The 22,169-nt window shown below is 32.9% G+C and overlaps 2 protein-coding genes and 2 pseudogenes across 2 annotated transcripts; all 4 read right to left on the bottom strand.

Annotated features, from left to right (window-relative positions):
• Positions 1 to 3,437: 3,437 nt before the first annotated feature.
• On the bottom strand, positions 3,438 to 6,056 carry LOC107917936 (uncharacterized). The gene has a single exon (XM_016847358.2). It carries the CDS (start codon positions 5,790 to 5,792, stop codon positions 3,702 to 3,704), a length of 2,091 nt encoding a protein of 696 aa, XP_016702847.2. The 5' UTR covers positions 5,793 to 6,056; the 3' UTR covers positions 3,438 to 3,701.
• A 5,785-nt stretch (positions 6,057 to 11,841) lies between these two features.
• Positions 11,842 to 15,454, bottom strand: LOC107916869 (reticulon-4-interacting protein 1 homolog, mitochondrial-like; annotated as a pseudogene).
• A 402-nt stretch (positions 15,455 to 15,856) lies between these two features.
• Positions 15,857 to 19,394, bottom strand: LOC107916862 (protein SAWADEE HOMEODOMAIN HOMOLOG 2). Its single transcript, XM_016846229.2, has 9 exons — positions 19,136 to 19,394; positions 18,276 to 18,361; positions 18,146 to 18,191; positions 17,883 to 18,072; positions 17,268 to 17,340; positions 17,093 to 17,144; positions 16,657 to 16,800; positions 16,408 to 16,527; positions 15,857 to 16,303 (listed from the first exon to the last, which is right to left on the bottom strand). The coding sequence occupies exons 1-9, from the start codon at positions 19,187 to 19,189 to the stop codon at positions 16,004 to 16,006; spliced, it is 1,065 nt and encodes a 354-aa protein (XP_016701718.1). The 5' UTR covers positions 19,190 to 19,394; the 3' UTR covers positions 15,857 to 16,003.
• Positions 19,395 to 19,889: 495 nt separating this feature from the next.
• LOC107917654 (transcription elongation factor 1 homolog) lies at positions 19,890 to 21,879 on the bottom strand (annotated as a pseudogene).
• Between the last annotated feature and the right edge of the window lie 290 nt (positions 21,880 to 22,169).

Raw genomic sequence — 22,169 nt, 5'->3', positions numbered from 1 at the left:
GAGGAGGCCACGCGAGGCATGCGGCGCTAGGGTTTGGGGGCATCCTTCTGCCGAAAATGTTAATGCTGTCTGGGCTGGGTTTTAATTTTTGTTTCGGGCCATGGGCTACATTGGGCTTGTTATTTTTCTTTGTAATTGGACTGTTGTTTATATTGTTTTAATATTCGGGCCTGGGCATAAAATTGGGCCTTACAATGCTTACCCTGTTGTTTTCCCTTTCTATATACATTGCCAACTTACGGAACGTGTCAAATAGATCGTCAAGAAGCTCACACTATCCTGATATCAATTTGATAGTCTTTTAATCATTTTGAAGCTTGGTTTTTAGGCACGCATATAGGTGTTATGCTTTTGTTAACTTAGAAGTTGATATGGTTGAACCTTATCTAATGTTTGATATTTGAGAAGGGTAATGTCAACATTTATATGTATGTTTTGGTGGCTTGTTGTGACATTGTGAATGGCTTTAAAATGGTATGTTTGAGAATGAAATGGTATTGAATGGCCAAAAAGCATGGTTGAATAGATTGAAATCAAATAAATTGAATTGGTATGTTTTGGTGTCAATTTGAAGTTATATTGGAATAAATGATTGGAAATGGCTAAAGGCAAATTTTTGGCATGTAGTTGTGTTGATTTTATGCAGGTTTAATTGTGCAATATTGCTCCAAACTTAAGGTTTGATAGGTGGATATGAAGTAGGTACCGAATGGCCTAATTTGTATTAAAACAGAGTCCACGTCACGACATTGGGCGATGGTCGTCGCAACGAGCTTTAGATTTTAGGTCACGGCGTGATGAGTAACCCCGTCGTCACAACGAGACCAAGTCAGCATGTCACATTGCGATGAAGAACTCCCTCATGTCATGACGTCGACTCGAAGTTTTAAAAATTTTCAATTTAGTCCTATTTCGTGCTCGGATCAACAAATGAGCTTTCGTAAGCTCGATTAAGGCTCGAATTTGATTATGTATCATATTGTAAATGTGTTTATAACATGTTTGTATGTTTGAATTATCATTTTACTATATAATTGATTGTAGTTGCTCCGACAACGAATGTGGCATCTTGTTGCTTGAACCTGACGATTGGATCGGATAAGGAGTGTTACAAAATATGAATTATTAATGTATTTATATTTTATATAAATATAATTATGATTCGTAAAAATAATCTACAACTATTTTAATTTCAGTATCACTTTCTTTATTTTAACTTTTTATTCGTTGGATGATGGTAAAAGATATATATCATAGAGCAATACATGTTATATTAAGTGGTAAAAAGTTCGATTCTAGTCTAAGTATTGTGGATGGAGAAAATAATGTTAGAAGATTTTATCTCCCATTTAAGGGTTTAGCCCAGCTTGACTTTAGATTTAGTTGGAGTACAATATGATTACTAGATATTGAAGGGTTCTGGTCATCCCATAATCTTACGTCCTCAAATAGTGTCAAGTTGCTATAATATATAGGATAATCTTATTACCATTTATTTTTTTAAGAAATCTTATAATATATGGGTGTAATCTTAAATTTTGAATTTTTTTTTATTTTTTATTATTTTAATCAATTTAGTATTTTTCTATCTCAAATAAAATTTAAGCCTAATTAAAAACAAAATTCTCTTTTTCTTAAAAGTAACTTTAAAATTATAATTATTATATTTACTTTAATGATTTGTTTATTAGTATATTAATTATGATTATGATTATAATTACAACTATAGTTGATAAAGCATCAACTTTTTATGAATTATTATAATTATAATTTATAAATTTATTTCAACATCATATATTTACTTATTAATATATAAATTGTAATAAAAAAAGAATTTTAATAATTTATCATAGAAATTTAGACTAAAAAATATTTTTAAAAAAAATTATAAAAAATGACAATATAGTAAAATGTTCAAATCTTATATTCCATTAAAATAACCAAACAAAGTAACGTACATTTCGAATATTTCACTTCATAAATTTACATTTCTGTAATCTTATTATAAAATAAAATCTTACATTCTTTGAATCAAACATATTTATATTGGTATAATCATATCAAAATAAATTTTCGTAAGAATTTGAAATTTTATGATATTCAAATGTTGAAATAAAGTAAGGCAATAAAGGAAAAAAAAATGAACCAATCCATGATAACATATGCAAAAGGACACATAATTTTACTTTAAAGTTCAATTATTAGAAAACAAAAGAATAATTGCATATAATCTAAGAGAAAAGAAAAATATGCTTTCTTGTCCCATGAAAGCCTCCACTCAATGGACAAACTTTTGTCTTCAATGTTATCTTCTCTTTTTTTAGCTGCTTTTTCATATCTTATCATTCACACTAAACCATTTAGGGTATCACTATTTTAATTTGGTCACACATTTTCCCTAAACTATTTTTTTTTTAAAATTTACATTGAAATAAGATATGACAATAAAGAGAGGAAATTAGGGGGTGGATAACAAAAATAAATGCACAACTACTTTAATTTCAAAATGGCTGGGAAAAATCGCTGTTAAAAAAATTGAGCACTGATTTTGTTGTGTGTGAAGCTTGATGATGACATTGCAATTGCTTTGTATTTTGCTTACTTTTTCTGTTCTTTTTTTTTTTTGAAACTCATGTCCCCATGATTCATTAGCAGTTCAATTATCTTATCTGATGAAGTCCTTTTCAGTTGAAAATCAAGTAACTTCCTAATGCTCCATCATTTGTAATTTTCTTTTGAAATCGTTAAATAACTTGATGAATTTTTTTAACTATTTTTCTTGAATTTAATCAAATTTTTTATTTTTTATTTTTTTAATTGAATTATGGTTTCTAATTTTTTTTTTAAATAATCCAACTTTTTTAAAAAATTTCATTAATATAAGTATTATACAATTACAAGTTCAATAATATATGTCCCACTAACTATAACATATAATTCAATCAATAAAAAACATAACAGACAATAAATTAAATAAAATCGAAATAATTTTTTAAAAAAATCAGATAAAATTTACACCACATATGCACAAAATAGGATTAAGACCCAACAACCTAAGTGGTTAAAATGTAAAATCATTTCCATTTCAACCTCCAACCAAATGGAAATGACAAATGATCCATTATTATGAAGTCCTTATCCACTATTTTGTACCCAAAAGGACCATAAATTTGACAAAGATTTGGCCCCAACCTAAATTTATTTGGACTATGAAAACATCCTTAATCCAATCAAATACATCAAATCTTTGATAATTTTTGTTCCTATCAAATCATATCATTTGTTCTGACCATTGTTTTTCATTGTCTCCCCTTCTTACCAATCTAACGGCTCATATTTCATCTTTGGTCTACCCTTTAGCCAGTCCATTGCCTTTTTCAGCCTATCTTTATCAGCTTGTCAATAATTTCATTAACAGTAATAAAAAAAAAAGAAGATTAAAATCAAAATCACACCCCCACTATTTTTGAAAAAAGAAGAGCAAATATAACTGTTTTACAGAGTTTACAGTTTTACCGAACCGAAAACAAGGGAGAAAAAACAAAGAAAGGTAACCCTAACATTTTTTTTTACTATTCAAAAGGACTAAAAACTACGACATTTACTGATTTTTTTACTCATAAAAAACTTCAAAGTTTACCACAAATATCTTTCTTTTCCTTTCTTTTTTTTACTTTTTACTGCCTTCTAGCGAACCTGGCTTAAAAACCAACTCCAGCCGCGCCAACTTCAAGTGCAGCCGGCTCGAGCTTCCTATTCTTCCAAAAGCAAGCATCGGGTGCAAGCTTAGCCGATGACCTCCTCGGCTCCGACTTACAGCGCGTGAGAACAAACGACTCATACCCTTTAGCCATAGGCCCACAGCCGCCACCTCCCTTAGCTGCCGTAGCCATTGGTGGAGGAGCCGGGAAAGAACAAGACGACCTAGGTGGGTGTAACAAAATAGGAGCAGGATTACGGTCAATGCTGATCCTTGCTTTGGGTTGATCTCCACCGTCTTTTTGTTTGACTTCTGGCTTCTGCTGCTGCTTCTTCTTCTTCTTCTTCTTCTTCTCTGGTACACACCTTATGAAATCCGTACTGCACACCCAAGTCTCCTTGGATACCTCCATTGACAGCTTTGGCTCACACATCATTAATAGTAAACAATCTGGCAACAAATCCTCTTGACTCTCACTCTCCTTTGACTTACTTTCTGGATCGGGTTCTCCCATTTCCGGGCATTCGGATTCGGATCTTCCTTGGGTTGTCTCAGTTTCTTTCTCTTCTACTGTTGAAGTTGTACTCTCTTCTTCAGCTTCTTCTTCAACAGCAGCTTTATATTCTTCTTCCTCCGCTTTAACACTAACAGTTTCATTTTCATCTTCAGCTTCTTGTAGGAGTTCTTCTTCAAGGCCACCTTCATTTTCTTCAACATAAAGCTTGTCAAGATAAAATGAAACATGGGGAGAAGTTTCTTCTCTTATTGTTGACTCTTGCTGGTCGTCTTCTTGTTTTCTTTCAATTTCTTGTTCTTGACATTCTAGAATTGTTTCTTCATTTGAACTTCTTCCTGAACTTTCTTCATTTACTTCAGCTTCATCCCTTAGTACCAAAACAGATTCAGCCTCTGTTTCAACTTCAGCTTCAGCTTCTGGGATTTCTTGTTCCTCAGTGGCTTCACAAGAAACAAACATTTCACTGACTTCACTAAACTCTTGGCGTTCAATTCCTTCTCTTTCCACTTCCACAGCACCCTCTTGAACCTCTTTTTTTTCTTCTTCTTCTTCTTGTTCATCTTTTGGCAATGGAGTTTCCAGGAATTTGTTAGCAAGAGCAGCCATTTTAACAGGATCAGATCTACACCTCATCAACAACAAAGCATTCTTGGGTGGTATACAAATACTCACCCTACCTTTTTCTTCTTCTTCTTCTTCATCACCCAAATAATCATTTATTTCAATATCCTCAAACACATGTCTCCTTTGACTGCTCCTCATCATTTCACTGCTTTTCCTTCTCTCACCATCATAATCATCATCATCTTCCCCACCACCAACCACCAGCTCAATCTCCCTCCCTTTCCCTTCCCCTTCTTGCACTGCCACCAACCACCTTGCAAATACAGCCCCACAAGAGCTCCCATTCTCATTGCTCCCATTAGATCCTCTTTTCTCTTCTTTATCCCTTTGGTTAGCCATGCAAGAAGGCCTACAAGGCAAAAAGCAGTTAAACTCAGCCCCAAATGCCCTCAACGCTTCGCAAATAGTCACCGGAAAATGAACCCATTTCTTGCATTGTTGTTGCTGATGATGTTGACTACCGCTGCTCAAAAGATGAAAGCTGCTACTTGCTTCAAGACCATTGCTCCCATTGTTGGCATTGTTAGTATGATCCACTTTCCTGAAACTAACTTCCCCTCTTCTCTTAGATCTGCAAGCTCTAAACTTTTTGCCTTGTTTCTTGGTCTTGACCCTAACTTGACCTATACAAGTAACCTTAGGGGAAGAAGGCTCAGGGTTCTCAAAAGCACATCCTCTTTTCTTGCCATTAGTTGGGAACATGGGTGAAGCCTGGCCACCTTTCATGCTACCGTTGCTTCTCAACCTCCTAGTAAGCGATGAAGAAAGAGAGATTTGGGAAGGTTCCCTAGCACGACCAGGACTAAGGATGGATTTCGAAGAGATTTTCATTGACGAAGAAGAAAGACGTGAGGTGAAACAAATGAAGAGCTCGCTCGTGGTGCTTGTTGCGTTACTGCTGCTGCTACTGTTGTTGATGCTAGTACTTCGATGGGGTCGCTCAAGATCCATTATTTCTTCAAGTGTCTTTTTTTTTTTTAGTTTGACATGACCATTTCAATAGCAAGAAGAACAAACCCCAAAAAAGAAAAAAAATTTAAGGTTTTTGAGAGATTTTTTTGTGTGAGAGATGGTCAATGAATGAAGAAGAGAAATAATGGGGTTTTATTTGTTTGTTTGTAGAGTGGTGGGGTGCAAAGATTTTACAGATAGAAAGATTAATGGAAGATAGAGAGAGAGAGGGTTTATATTTAAGGAAGAAGAGGAACTGTTGGTGTTTTGTCTGTAGCAAAGTGTAAGCTTGCTTTACTTTCTGGTTCCAACGGGGGGCATGGTTGTTAGCATGTTCTCTTTTTTTGGGTACTGTCTTTAAGTTGATAGAATTGACTATTTTAGCCTTGAATTTTCTAGGGAAAATCATTAGGGGAAAGTCTGTTCTTTTAGGGTCATTAAAAGTGGAAGAAACAACCTTCAAACAAGTGGTGGGCTGAGAGTGAAGTCTGCACAAACTTTGACCGTCTTGATTCTTAACTTATAAAGTTACCTTTAAGATTGGTCAATTGTTTTTATTCTTTTTAAAACAAGTAAAAATGAGAGGGAAATGAATGGTAAAAATATTACAAAACATGTTATATTAATAGTTGAATTGTATTTTATTTTTTATTAAAAAATAAATAAATTAGTTTTTACATGTTAGATTAAATAGTAAATTAATTATTTTATTAAAAATTTTATCATTTTTACGGTTAAAACTAATACATTTATGTCAACATAAAGTAAATGTAACACAACAAGTGTAATTGTCTGATTATTTTATAAGTCATGTCATTTATTAACAATAAAAATAAATGAAATTTTTAACAGAAATGATCGATTTGCCTTTTTATCTAATATACATGACTAATTTGCTCATTTTTGAGAAAATGAACAAAATACAATTTGACTCATAGTATAAGATTTCCATGATGCTTTTTCTTAAAAACGGAATTATAAAGAAAAAAATTGGTAAATTTAATTTTTATTTTATTTTTTATATGTATTGTGTTTATAATTTTCTTTTGTCATAATAATAGTTTATAAAAAGGTTATATATTTATAATATTTTTGAAATTATATAAACTTTAATATATTTATGTATTTGTATTTATACTGGCACACAAGTTCCTTCCAATTTTTTTTTGTCTAATCATTAAAAATAAATAAATTTAATATATTTATGTAATTTCTATAATTAAACCTATGAGAAAGAGTAATTTATTTGTATTATGGTATTTGAATTTCCCATAGGTGAAATTATAAGTGAGGAGATAAAGGTATTTTTTTTTAAAGAAGAAGAAATATTTAAAAAAGATGGGAATTATGCATCTTGTATTGGTGTGTTTAGAATCTAAATTGGTGATACATTTTAAGTGTTGAAATTCAATAATTATAGAACAAAGCAGTAAAATAATTTATATTGCAATCTAGGAAAAACTTTGATTGAAAATTATTGTCTTCTTGTTTATGTCATCACATATCATTGGATGATAGACAGATATGAGAAAATGATACCAATTATTCTTACATGTTACCATTATATATATATACTAATTTTATTTGTCCCATAAAATAACATGGACGAACCTCCAAAAAAGAACATGGATGAACCTTTCAGTTTTTCGGTTTAATTTATGACCCCCGTCACTTTTATTCTTTCTACAACTAAAATTTAATTCCTCTATTTTTTATTATAAGACTTTTTATTTAATAATTGAAATTCAATTAATAATATATTAAAATTTTTTAAAAATAATAAAAAATTCATGTAGCCGATTGAATCTTAGCTCAATTGGTATAGGCATTGTTGCCAATATAGGAGAACGTGAATTTGCGTGCGCTAAAGCGCATTATCATTCTATTTATGGGTTGGAGATGAGCTATGGATAATTCTAAATATTGTGAGCGAATATTTTCAAAACTTATAATGCGATTGTTAAAAAAAATCGAATGAAAATCATGTAAACAAAAATAACATACATTTCTGTGAGATTGTGCTAAATAACCTTATTACCTTGGATTCAAAATAAAAAAAAAAACTTAAAAATCCAATTTCAATATTTTTATTTTCTTATTTGATATTCCTCATATTAGCTATGTGAGTATTTTTTTATTATTTTGAAAATATGGTGTAATTCAATTTAACGAAGCCTTTGGATACTATCATGGATTGGATTTCAATTATTAGCTAAAAAGAGGTAGAGATTAAATTCTTGATATTAAAAATATATAGTTTGAATTTCAAATATGCAAAAATGTACATGGATTGAGAGTATAATTAGACATAATTTTTTATAGGAAATATATATATGTATATATATAAAAATATTTCATACATCGTCGGTGGAGTTTAAAAACTCTACAAAATAATTAGCTGATTGACACATACCCTTTAAAATGCAGAAAAATAATAATATGGCAATTTAAAAACGGACATGTGATGGTATCTAGACCTTAATTGTGAAAATAAAGTTTTTCATTGGCACCAATAAACGATGAGTATAATGAAAAGGTGCATTATAATCTTAAAGGAAGGATTTGGATTATTAAGAAAAACAGTCACAAATTCAAAAAGAATTAATCTCGATAAAACAGACATAACTAAACTTTATAGCAGTGTATGAAATACTATTCTAATATACATGCTCATTTATGATAGAGATAAATGCATTTTGAACATGTATGTGGTTACTTCTTGTTCCTTTTCTCTACAACATTAAAAACCTAATAATAAAACCATGCATGGCATTTAAGAATAAAAATGAATGAGAGAGTTTGTAGCATATGTCTAGTAGTTAGCCAAGGGTGGAGTGGAGGCTTTCCCTCCTCCCCTACCATGTTATCAAATGCACTATATACATACATGTATAAAAATAAACATGGGCAGATCATGTAATAATATGGCAGACAATAGCAACAAGTCGAGGATCGACAGAAAGATAGAAAAACGTTGGCATGGAAAAAGAAAGAAGAGTGTCTTGGAAATATCAATCACCATCCGTGTGCTGTGCCCATCTTTTCTTTTTCTCTTAAATTTTGTTATCAATCCTTATATTTCGTAAAAGTTATGGATTTAATCCTCTATTTTATTTTGACCATTTTTAATTTTTATACTTTTTAAATTAGTTAGTTATTAATAAATGTACTTTTCAAATTATGAGAAACAATAGCAGTTAAGTTAGTTTGGTTGAATTTTATTAGTAGTCTTGTACTATGCGTGGTTTACTCCATATTCTCTAATAAAATCATTTTAAATCCCTTTACTTTTTAAACTTTAAAATTTCAGTCTTGACGCAAATAGTATTTATTAATTCGTTCATTGAATTTTTTATCTACAATATATGAAAATAACAAGTTAACATAATATTATACATAAGTATATGTTTGTTGCATCAGATTGTAAACAGTAAAACTTAATTTAATAGATTTAACTGTTATCATATTAAAGTACAGGGACTCTTAACAAAATTTAACCCTTTTTTTCATCAGTGGAAGTAGCCGTTTTTCTGGTGTGGAGTTAAAACAAGGTGGCAATACTAAAAAATATGTGGGGGCAAAAAATGGGTGGGTTTTTTTTTTTATGCACATGGAGGAGAGATGGAGGAGGTGAAAATATAAAAAATAATATCATATCATGATAGAATAGAATTTTTAAGATATGAAGAAATAAACGTATAATAATATAAACTGTTAAAATGAGCAGATGTGCACGTGGCCTATGACTTGGAGAGAGAGAGAGACAGGGGGGTGAAAATGACTTCCCAATATTTTTTGTTTTCATTAATTATTGCTTTACTATATATTTTACCCACTCGCCTTTTATGTTATTTGTGCATAAACTGTCTTTTAACCCTACCCTTATTTTTGGTCATGATTGAGCAATATACTTTCATTGCATTGTAATTTGTACTAAAAGCATTCATATTGGCTCTTGTATGTGAATAAACAATCCACTTTTCAAAGTACAAGTTAAGCTTTGGTCACAACAGGAGCTCACCTTATACATAATCGAGGAATTATGTCGTAACAAATATGTTTTATCGTAATGTCAAAATCCAATCTAATTACTTGTTCTTGTCCCCCCTCCCTTCCCCACAACAATGTCCAAATTTTCAAACATGCTTTGTCTACATATATAAAGAGTTGCAAGTTTCATCACATTCACATCAATTAAAGAGTAGTTGGGGAGCGCGTGGACAAAAGGCAAAGGCCAAAAGAAAATTGAAAGTTGTGGGTAGGAAAAAAAGAAAACCATGAGCAGTTGAAAGAAAGGAAAGAGGCAAAGACCTGGTTGTCGTTTGGCAGTAAAGGCAGGACAGACCCACGCTAGCATTACATTGAGAATCGCACTTAAACAGCGCGTGAGTTTTTTTTAAAAAATAAACATGTACAAGCTCCCCATTTGGTGTGGGAAGGACCACCCTAGTTTTCTAGCCATTGAGCCAATCCTCACTTGCCACCTCAACATTGACCCTCCTTTTCAAAGTTTAGCCGGTTGGACTACCCCATAAGTGATTTTAGCAAAGCTAACAAGGATTATGTATTAAATAATGAGGAAAGGGTTTTTCTTAAAAAGGAGTGTAGGGTTTTTGACCAAGAACAAGACAAGACATGTATTTTCTTTTTTGAAAGAACAAGACATGTATTGAAAGTTAAAAAAAAGGTCACTAAGATTCCTGCTTTATTTAAATGGGATTAAAGTATATGATTTGGCATTCTAAATCAAAGCCCAAATTCAAGGTTAAGACAACTGTAAATGGCATTAAATAAATTGGGTGATACTGATATTTCAGAATTTGGGATTTTGATCCAAAATCATGACATTTCGATAGATGTGAGGACCCTTACGCCTATGCACTGGAATCAAAATTGCATATATCATATCATTTATATAAAAAGAGAAAGCTTAAAAGCATTGTTGGCATTAGAGTTGAGGTGTTTGAAGCTTTTGAGATTGAGTTTGTGATTTATTACCAAAGGTTATGTGGTAACCACATAATTATTGTTGGGTTAAAAGAATATCATTAATTGATCCCAACCAAACTAGCTGATATAATCAAGATTGATTTGTTAATTATCATCAAAGATGATAAAATTTGCATTTCGTATTAAGAAATTGGCATTCATACTTAGTTTTATAGAGAGTTGGAGACAATGAATTTTTACCATTATTTACATATTTATATTTTAAAAGAAACCGATTTAATAAAATAAAATATGGTGAAATGCCTCATGGTAAAGTGGTTCAAGCTTGGACCACTGCCTTCAGATGGCTAATTAGAATCATGGGTTAGGACTTAGGAGACATGGCTTGGGCTTGTTAGGCCTATACGTGATTGGACCGGATCCCCATTTCTTCATAACCAATAGGTTCCATGGCTCGACAGTCCTAGTCCCTAGTTGTCAACACAAGCAATTTTACATGTCACGACTAGGGGTGAATATTCGATTGAATTGAATTGAATCGAATTAAAAATTTTCAAGTTAGTCAAGTTAACAAATCCTATTTTAGGAACTGAATTCAATTTAAATTTTTTCCGAATCGAATCGAATCCAATCAAAAAATTTCGAGTTAAATCGAATCGAGTTAATAAATCTTATTATTTATACTTAATGTTGCGCTTAGATTAACCAATTATTTAACTAATAAATGAAATACAAGATTATTTAACTACATGAACAATATAATAATTTAGTCTTTTTAACTTAATAGGTAAATATCAAAACGACATAGTTTTACCTTTTAACTTAATTATTTTAACTTTTAAAAAAATAAACATTTATCAAAATGATGAATTTTTGTCTTTTCTTATTCGGATTTTCGGATAACTCGAATTGTGTAATTCATATTCGAGTTAAACCGAAAAACTTAATTTTTTATTCGAGTTGATCCGAATAACTTGATTAACTCAAATAACTCGAAGTACTTAATTTAAAATTTAATTTTTTTATCGAGGCTTTTGAATCGAATCGAATTTTGCTCACCCCTAGCTACAACAAAGCTCTAAATTTTAAATGAATTCCATTTTTCTGATTCAAAGTGTTCAACTATATAAAATTTTCTGTAAAATGGAGGAGGAAAAACGTAAGAAAAACGTTGATGCTCAAAAGTATTTACAGATTCCGACAGGACACTGAAGGCTAACACCTGAAGAATTCCAACATTATATACAACGTCTTCAGCATCATATATTCTATCAAATTTATGTTGAAAGGAACATTTAGAGGAAAAAAAATCCAAGTTATTTGTGATGTTGTAGAACTTACTTTAGTCAAGTTCCAGCACTACTTTACCAAGGATTTGTTTCTTGTCCTTAGCTTCATGAGCCTCTCTTACTTGTGTTATTGAAAATGTTTTCTCCACTGGTATACTCAGCTTCCCGGCTTCCGATAATCTGCGTATCTCATGTAAACCTTCCGAGTCCGCCCTCATGTATATCCATGAATATTCTGCAAACACCGAGTGGTCAAAAGATTCAGCAGCAGATCATTAACATTACGGGACATGAATCTATAGTCAGAAATGCAGCATTTCATGGCATGGATGAATTGAAATCTTCAAACTAAGAGATTAAAATGGCAAAATGCATGGAAGATGCATAAGACAACACACATGTTAATGTCTTTCTTCAGACAACAGAGCGATGTTTCTGTTACCGGTAAGACATACATAAGGAATATGCAAAATCAACAAAATGGGAACTTATTAACAAGATAGCAACAAACTGAAAATTTTGAAAAATTTTCACATATGCTAATATTATTTCTTCTTAGATCCTCTCTTATATAGATCTTAACTTGAGAAACAGTTCTCTTTTCTAAAAACATGCTTATCGAGAGTAAGATGACAAATAAACTATGTACCTATTCCGTAAGAAAATTTGTATTGAATCCTTTTCTTGAATAAAACAGCTGTAGCTGCAGGAAGCCCAATCGGTAGTCCATACCTGTCGCTCAGCGCTGCTGCCTCTCCCTACAATGATAGAGTAATAGATGACTAAACATTTGATAATTACTTCACAGCATTCGTAAAAGCACCTACCAAAATTTCCAGCTAGCAAAGCTGGTATAAAGTCTTAAAGGGTTTGCACCGGGCCATGACTCTTGTTATGTATGTACCGATAACGTTGAACAGGAAAGGGATTTGAAGAAAAGAGAAGGAAGTGCCCTTTTAAGATGACAAGCATTACAAGATTACACCTCTTACCTGAAGTGTCATATAGTGCCCGCCTCTATTCAAAAGATTGATGCCTATTCTTTCTGTCTCTGGCACACCAATGGTGTCTAGGACAGCATCGAATTTTCCTTAATTACTGACTCAATATCCTGAAATAAGCATCTCGTTAAAGCTCAAATCAGTACTCAATATAAGGCAGTGTCAATTAGTAAGCATTCCTAACAGCTATCAATATCATAATAATAAATCGTTAATTATCACTTGACCACCTCGGAAGTGTAATCAACAGCCTGCTCAGCGCCTGCTGCCATTAATCGATTTATACTCTGATTTCCACAAGTAGTTGTAACATGGCACCCTGCAGCAACCGCGATCTGAATGGCAGAAAAACCTACTGCTCCTCCGCCTCCTATTACTAACAGCCTTTGCCTGTTGAATGAGAATTTGATCATGGGAGGATAATTTGCAACAGTTCCCCAGAAAATTTAGTCGTAAAATTCAGTTGGCAGATTGTATTGTTATACTCTCAACCAAAAATAAGTTTGTTAGATGCGGCATGGAAATGAGACGGCATACTTCATCAATATCATTATGTATTTACTTTAATTTGAAATGCATATATATTCATCTTTGGACAACTATCCAAAGATAAACAAAATGAAACAAAATAAGTTCAAGCCAAATATAACGAGCATCACAATAATACAAATTTCGGATTGCTACTAGCCAATATAGTCAATGCCCTTCAAATTCTCTGATATACAATGACAAACCTATGTACCTCAAAGATGATCATAAATTTCCATGAACACAGGCAAACAACTTATCAATGGTAAGACACCATTAACAAGCCATAATATTTGACAACAATTCGTCGAAATCAGGATATACATGAAAACATTGCTGATAATGATGGCCATTCCAGTGAAAGAAACATACCCTTCAGTTATCCTTGCAGTACTTTTTAAGGCACGCCATGCAGTCAATGCAGCAAACGGAATGGCACTTGCTTCCTACAACACCCAAAAATAATTCTCAGATCCATGCTGTGCGATTATTAAAGAACCATGAATTAGAATAAATGATGATGAAACAGTTAGTCGGAACAGTAGAAAAAACAGATAGTAGATAATATGTGAGTAGAGTGTACTATCATCCACTACTGCTAAGAATGAACAACCAGTAATCGTAAGTCACGAGTAAATCTATTTCTTTCTGGAAACAATCAAAAGTAACATAAATTTATTTTTCACCAAATGAGTAACTAAATGATTGAATAAGTTACCACATGAGTCAATGAAGCTGGTTTCGGAGAAAGCTCGTCCTCGGTAAGAATAGCATAGTCTGTGTATGTACCCCTCAGAGCAGTTGGATGCAGAGCACCAAAAAACTTCCTGCCCTACAGTCAGTGACTTCACTGAAGCACCAACAGCTGCAACTTCACCACTAACATCACGACCCAAAATAAGAGGTAGAAGCGGCTCGAATATGGAACGACCATAGCCCGATCGCATCTGCGGGAAGAGATATTCGGAAAATTAAAGCAAAATGATTTTAGCTGCCTGATTTGCAATGTAAACTGAAAGGTTCTTTTTTTCTTCCTAATTTAATTTCAATCCTTTTGCAACTTTTGAAATCAGTCCATAAAATTTACACAGTTTCAAAAATCCCACAACTCAAATTTGCATTAAGAAATTATATAAAAGAAAATCTAGCACCATCCAACATTTTAAATTCGTTTTTTTTTTCACATTTTTATGGCAAATTAAACAACATTTAAATGAATTAAGCAAATTAAATAGATTCAAACAAATTAAACAAGGAATTAACTTTTTTTTTTTAAAAAAAACCTTCACATGTCTAAGGAGATTGATTCATATAGCTAATAATCGACGGGAAAAAAACCAAAAGAGGAACTCATTTCCATCTCATTTCATTTTCTCGCACTTTCCCAGGAACCAATCAATCCAATAAAAAACAAATAAAACAAACTTTTACGATTCAATTAAACAAGAAAAGTTCAACCAAAAAAAGGGACTTACTCTGGTATCAAGGGGGTTGATAGAAACAGCACGGGCTCGAACCAGAACTTCATTGGGCTTAAGATCAGGAACAGGCACATCGGGCCGGAGCTGCAACACCTCAGGTCCACCGAATCGAGGCAGCAACACAGCCCTGCAGCTGCTTACGTAGCACCGAATCGAACCCACTTTCATTGATAACTCCGAAATGGGTCTGGGTTTTAGGCTTTGAAGTTTCAAGACAGCCATCCTTTTTTCCCTTTTTTCTGCTCAAATGTTCTGGGTTTCAGCTTCTTTCTTTTGTTAAATGAAGGGAAAGCAAAGGAGAGACGTGGAAGTGTTTTAGTCCGCAGAGAAGAAAAAAAGTAGTTGTGAATTGTGAGTGAGGGCCTAAGGGGCGTGGAAGGAGGCGATGAACAATTTTAAATCGCTTATTACATTAATAAAATAAATAAATTTTCTAACCTTATCTATTAAATCAAGTTAGAATTTTCAACTTGATTTTATTTTTGATATAAGTATCATATTATTAAATTAACTATTAAAAAAATCATTGAATTATTGTTTTCAATTATATCTTCTCATACTAAATTCAGGATGAAAAAATAACATTCACATTACCATTAAAGAGTTCAACTGAGACATGCAACACTACTTAGATAATAACTTTTTATTTATTTTTAAAAAAAAATGTTATTTTGATACAGTTAAAGTTTTTATTTTTTTAAATACATAACAACATTATTTACCAAATATGTTTTATGTTGAAAACAGAAAACACAAATTTCAATCAACCCTAACTTATTCCAGCCACTGCCATGAGTTAGACACAAGCAAGCACCTTTAAGAAAACGAACTCAAATTTCATAGACAAAATTAAAACTTTCATGAACTTGTAATAATTACAGAACAATATCCACAAGAAAAAAAAAATGTTATTCAGTGGGGAGCTTAGCCCCATTGTGAATCAGTCTCTTAACCTATTACTTTCATTCCTGCATGTTTTGAGCAGGGGTACTGGTAGCAATGGTTGTGGTGAATGCAGCATTTTTAGATTCAGGATTAGCAGTTTGTGCAGCTATGGAAAAAACATTAGCATGGGAAACTCCTACTGGGGCTGGTGTCCTCGATACATCTCGATTCTGCTGCTTCTGCATCGTTTCGGTAGGAGTGGTGGCTGTTGGAGGATTCGTGCTAGGTTTCTGCTCTGTGTTACTTGAGGCATGCAGTTGCTGCAGCCTATAATCGGTTTCAGGCCTACGGCAAACCTTCCTCAAAGGTACAATTTCCTAAGGGATGGAATATGCAAAAGACTCAAACAATGCAATATATAGTTTGTGCCCAGTGTGTGTGAGTGTGAAAACAATAATCGAGTAATTTAATTAACTAATACCTCAGATTGATCATGATCATATCGCACCAAAAATCTACAACGACAACCTCTTACATCATGCCTCCGCCTTTGCGCATCAAGGACGTGAGCATCAAAGTAAAGGGCCTGATCTTTACCTTCCTGAAAATATAGAAATCATTCGAAAAAATGACTTCTGAGAAAAGGTTTGATCAAAAGAAATATATATATATACTCTCTCAAATTTGCTTCAATGTCATCTTTGATTGGCAGTTGTAACTAGAAATCCACCTGAAAACAAAGAATAAGGTCCCCTGGAAGAACTGCAACACACTCGGATGCTTCACATGGGAGGGACCGTTGCCTGAGATGCTTGCGAACTTTAACCCACTCATCCTCCTCAGGTCCAAAGCCAGCAAAACGAACCTGTACTTCCTGCAAAAGACAGCAAAATGATTTTGGAATTCTCTTTCTTGGATGGCAAATTTTGGTATTCTTTAGTTATTCATAAACCATTAAAATTTTAATAATGAAACAGAAAAAGGTGAAATGATGCCAACTTTCAAAAGTATCTAATCAATTTCAGGGGGAAAAAAATAGAAAGATGGGATCAGGAAAACATAAGAAATAAGAGGAGAATAGTTAGAATAGGTAATATATGTAACTCGTGCAATATTAAATAAGCACTAGCAGCAGCGTATGCAGTAACATTGAGCTGAAAACCTACCGGATCACCTGTTTCCATATATCTATGGGCCAAAAAGGTTGCAACATCATAGCTGAAAAATAGAGATTAAGAAATTGAGTTAATTGAAAATAATTTGTTTACCAGAGAACAAAATTTATTTGAGATGAAGGTAAACTTCTGCCTCCAAACTTCCCAGTCCGAATCGCAGACTTACCATGCACCATCCCTTGAAGATTTAGCTTCAAACTCCATGAAAGATTCTGACATATGCCTTGTGGCAACAGGAACTGGGCAAAGAAAACGAGAGCAATCAGTCTAAAGTGAGATGATCCAAAGAGGATAATCCACAGTGGGAAGCACGGAAGCCCCAGAATGAAGTAGAACTCTAGTATCTTTAAACACTTATTAATTAGGCTGCTTAATCACTTACATGTGCTTTTCATAAACACAAGCTTCTGAGGTAGAGATTAGTAAAATTCCTCCCTCAAAAGTAAAATTATCAACATATAGTTAGAGATGAGAAAAGAGCACGGCTAATAGTAGAATAAGCAGAATCCTCCATTAATGTATCTTCAAAATCTAACCTAATGATTAGTAATAAACAGTTTAAGGAACCATTAAACTAACATATATGACGGATTATACAAATACTAGTAATCTTATGCATCACATTTAGAGACATAGGAACACAGCTAAACAATGTGTACTTCTTCCATATTTCAGATAAATAACTAAATGGACTGTGAAGCATCCAATTATTAATCCCAAATTTAGGAAAAAAAAAAGGAGGCCTTTAAGACTTCGAAGACAGAATCAAAATCCATTCTACCTGTAGTGGCTGGCATAGCAGTGGACATTGGAGCAGCCATAGGGGGAGGCATGGGAGCAGCAACAGGTTGAAGTACATTTCTCACAGGATTTGAATCATCCCGAGGCATAGATGTAACATTTAACTTCCCAGGAACCTTACTTGATTTTGCCCTAATTGCATAGCGCCTATTTTGGAACCAATTCCATACCTACACAAAACTTTCCAGAGTAAAGGACTTCAAATATTTCCTCAATACACAAAAAATCAAATCAAGTTCTTACTTGCTTAAACTGCACAATAGTCCTCCCTTTCCGTTCTGTTGATTCACTACAACCAAAAGAACTTTCCTTACAGTAAAGAATTATACATCATGCCGCATTACATTATGCTTTCAAGGAAATTAATGCACACCTGAACTTCTCTGCCAGACTTTCAAGGATTTCCCGAGCTGGCATTTGATTATGGTGCTCTTGGAGAACAGTCTCCATATCTGCAACCTGTATGTAGAGATTAAGTCACAAACCCATTCTTTAGAGAATGCGGGAGGAATATGATTAACAAACAACGATACTACTTATCTAAAATACACCAGGATTTCAGTATGACCTTCAGTGATAACCAAAGAAGCAGCTGATTAAAAATTATTTTTGCTTCAGAACATTCAGAATAAATAGACCACATACCAAAAACTAATTGCAGCAAGCACATGTTTCCCATCCATGCTGTGATTAAAAGGGCATTACACCTTAAAACCAGGAAAATCTTGCTACCAAAATTGCCCCTTTTGATTCTACTGCCATCAAGAACATTACTTACTTGGAATTTTCATTTAATCCCCACATCAGAGTTTCCAATTTGTATACTATTTTTCCAGTGTTGGTGATACTGTCAGGGGATATCCAAAGCCTACTCCGGGGCTAATCCCCTTCCCACACGAAACTAAGAGCACAAGCTAGATTAATAAAGTTGAAAACCTTAAAGAAGCCCAAGGCATTTAGTACATAAGAGTAATTCCAAGCAAAAGCTAATGCTACCATTAACAAAGAAAGATAATACCTAAGCTCACTATTAAACAAACTATCAAGACAACCCCAAGAAATCAAAGATAAAAAATAATAGCAAACAACTTAAAATAAAAAACAAAAAACCCAGAACTAAATCGAATAAATCAAGCAATCTAACTAATCCCTTCGACATTTTGAACTAAAAAAAGAAAATCCAAATATCCATATTCAAATACATGCAATGTAATAAATTGAAAAGGAGGGTACCTCAGTTTGGGTGAAACGGAAGGCAGGGCCACCATTACTAGGGGGCCGACCCATCTATTCCAACTCTCAACTCTCCCTTGCGCGGGCTTTATTTTTTTTTTTCTGTTTTTGGGAGTGTGTTTACGAGGTAAAGAAAGGAAGAAGAAAGTCAAGATTTTGTTTTGAAAAAAAAAGAAGTAGTTGACAAATTGCGATAGAAGTTTAAAAAGGAAAGAACTATTTCGTTTGGGTTTCGACTTTCGACCCTAATTTTGTCGCCAAATCAGGTGAGTCCCATGCGTTTTATACTATGTATATTATCGTTTCATCCAGTAATAAAATCTTAGACTTAATATAATAATTTCTTAAAAATAGCAAGAGTTTTAAGTATGGTAAAATGTTTTATTTATTAAATTATAAAACAAGTTCGTCTCCAAAATTTTTTTTCTTTTTTTCGTCTCCAAAAAAAGGTTTATCGAGATATAAACCATGAGGCCACTACAAGGGAATTTTCCCATCCATGTCTAACTCCCATTGCTTTTCAAAGTTGGAAAGATAAAACTCTTAAAGTTGTTTAATTACTTTACATCTGATCACATTTTGTAAACAATTCTATTATTAATTTTATTAGTAGGGTCAATCAACATAAAAAAAAATACAAATACAAAATAATCAATTAGATAACTTTTAATACCATGTGAACACTCGGACCTTATATTAATAATCTCAAATTTTTAAAAATTATAGGATTTGAATTGATAAGCTGCATTGCAAATTACTTGGGGACTTTTCATGTTTAATGAGTTTGAAATTTAAATATAAAATACATATGTGTTGATGGGGTGGATGGATTTAGTGACAAGTGCAACTGCCATCTTTGTACCTAAAAGAAAAGGAAAAAGATCTAACACTACACAAATGTTCTCATCTTGATCTCCAATTAGATTTGTCAAGGAACTAGCAGGAAAACATTGCATTGTACATTCACCTTTAACAGTTTCATCAGAAAATAATAACCATGAAGTCGGATTCAAGTATATCCATTCCATTAAAAAGATCTTTTCTTTTGGTTTCATGGACTTTTCTTCCAACAGTGTCGCAAAAACATATGTACTCAATGTTTCCTAAGAATCGTGGTCTTCAAAGTTGTTGACCTTTTCACATTCATCGATCAATTCACTGTATCTGTCATGAAAGAAGCCAAGTTAGGAACAATAAAGTTGAATGATAATAAGATGAATCACCAACTGGATTCATGTTGATTGTTACTTACATGTCTATAGGTTCTGTCAAAGCTGCAGAACCAGAAGAAAAGAATGGCAATATCTTAGATAATTACACAAAATCACAGTAATGGAAGACAATGTACAACAAAGAGACTTAATAAACCACTAAAACATACTGCAATGGAATCAGCAAACAAATATAAAAGGATCCCTTCACCATCATAACATTCTCAGGACTAATTTCATTCACAAAGAATCCAGAAACCGACCTTCCCAACATGATACATCAGCAAGAGCTAGACTATGCTACAGAAAACGAAAAGGAAAACACAAAAACCTAAACCCCTTCTTCTATTCAGTTTTAATTTGGTAACTTGACGTTCCATAAACCTATTAGAACGCAAAACCATTTTACTTATAACCGGCCGTCATTAACTCAAACAATAAAAATCAACAACATCTAAACCACTCATTTCTTTATGATGTATAGTTTGACCAGCAGGTGACATATTCATATGCTTCTGAAGTTTTCCTTTGACATCAATTATATAAAGGTTTAGGTGAGCCAAATTTTCTTGAAAGTGATAAGTACAAGAGAAACTTTGGGAAAAGATATGAGACATGAACTTTGATGAATGATGATAATGTAAATTGTGGAATCAATGCAGCAGCAAATTAACATACCTGTAATGGTGGTGCAAAAGCTTTCTTGACAATCCTACAAATTGCTTCACCAATCAAGTTCTTCATATCCCTAAAACCAAACCAAATCAAACCCTGAGTTCTCCAAAAAACAAAAACATAAATTCTAGAAACTAAATCTCACTTAGCACCCCCCCCTTATCACCCTATAAAATTCGATCAAATAAAGTACACAATTCCTAGAAATTGAAGTACCAATCGGTTGATTAAAGTGCTAAGGCCTCCATTCCAATTCCACTAATTCCAATTCAAATAGAACAAAATCTGGGTGCAAAGCAATTGATAACATTCACCCTAGCTAAAATCATATGTATGTTTCTTGAAAACATCAAAGCAAGAATCAACAAAGAGTAAAAAAAGTGAAAACCAACAAGCGGCATTCAACACCGGTTCCATGGTTGCAAAAGGGACAACTGAAAACAGTATCAAGCTTGTCCATTCTCTTCTTAGGTGGTGGCTTTGCCCTCGATTTCCTTTTCCCCATTTATTCAGAGAAAAAAGGAGAACACCTTAAATCTGTTATCAGCAATCAAAAAATGATGCGATTAGATTCCGAAACAAGAAAAAAAGCATCAATCCAAAAATTAAGAAAAAAAACCCCTAATAAAACTATTCGACTCTGTTACTTAAGGTGATCAAATAATCAACGCGACAATACGTAACAAAATATTCAATGTTGTCAAATTTTCTTCAGAAAAAAAGGAGGGTTTTTTCTTTTACCTTATGAATGAGAGAATAGCTTGAGATTCAAAACCCAGAAATTAAAACTGATTTGGAGAATCGATGAATAAAGATTTTAAGGAGAATGAGAGCAAATTATATGTACATATATTTTTTAAAATATAGATACAGAAAGGTCTGGAAAGGTGATGAGAAAATTATGATTAACGCGGGCTAGAAATTAACGGTAAACGGTTTAAAAAACTAAAGCCAGCAAAGTGACACCGTTTTTGGTCTTTTCTCCTTTTGCTCAAGCTTAAATCAATATTGTTTCAATTTAAGTACTAAATGCTAATTCGATTTAAGTGGAATATATTTAAAAGGTTTAATTACTTTATGACCCTCCAAATTTACAAACAAAATTATTTTAGCTTTTTATTTAATTATTAGGTTAATTACTTTAAATT

Source organism: Gossypium hirsutum, chromosome A01, assembly GCF_007990345.1.
Source record: "Gossypium hirsutum isolate 1008001.06 chromosome A01, Gossypium_hirsutum_v2.1, whole genome shotgun sequence".
Taxonomy (NCBI): domain Eukaryota; kingdom Viridiplantae; phylum Streptophyta; class Magnoliopsida; order Malvales; family Malvaceae; genus Gossypium; species Gossypium hirsutum.
This window is presented reverse-complemented; position numbering and strand designations above follow the sequence as displayed.

Excerpts from the sequence above, each read along its gene's own strand:
- LOC107917936 (XM_016847358.2), bottom strand. The coding sequence starts at position 5,792 with ATGGATCTTGAGCGACCCCATCGAAGTACTAGCATCAACAACAGTAGC.
- LOC107916862 (XM_016846229.2), bottom strand. The coding sequence starts at position 19,189 with ATGGGTCGGCCCCCTAGTAATGGTGGCCCTGCCTTCCGTTTCACCCAA. Across the intron at positions 18,192-18,275 it reads AGTCTGGCAGAGAAGTTCAG|TGAATCAACAGAACGGAAAG; the intron begins GTGTGCATTAAT and ends TTTTGGTTGTAG. Across the intron at positions 17,145-17,267 it reads TCTTCAAGGGATGGTGCATG|CTATGATGTTGCAACCTTTT; the intron begins GTAAGTCTGCGA and ends TCTATTTTTCAG.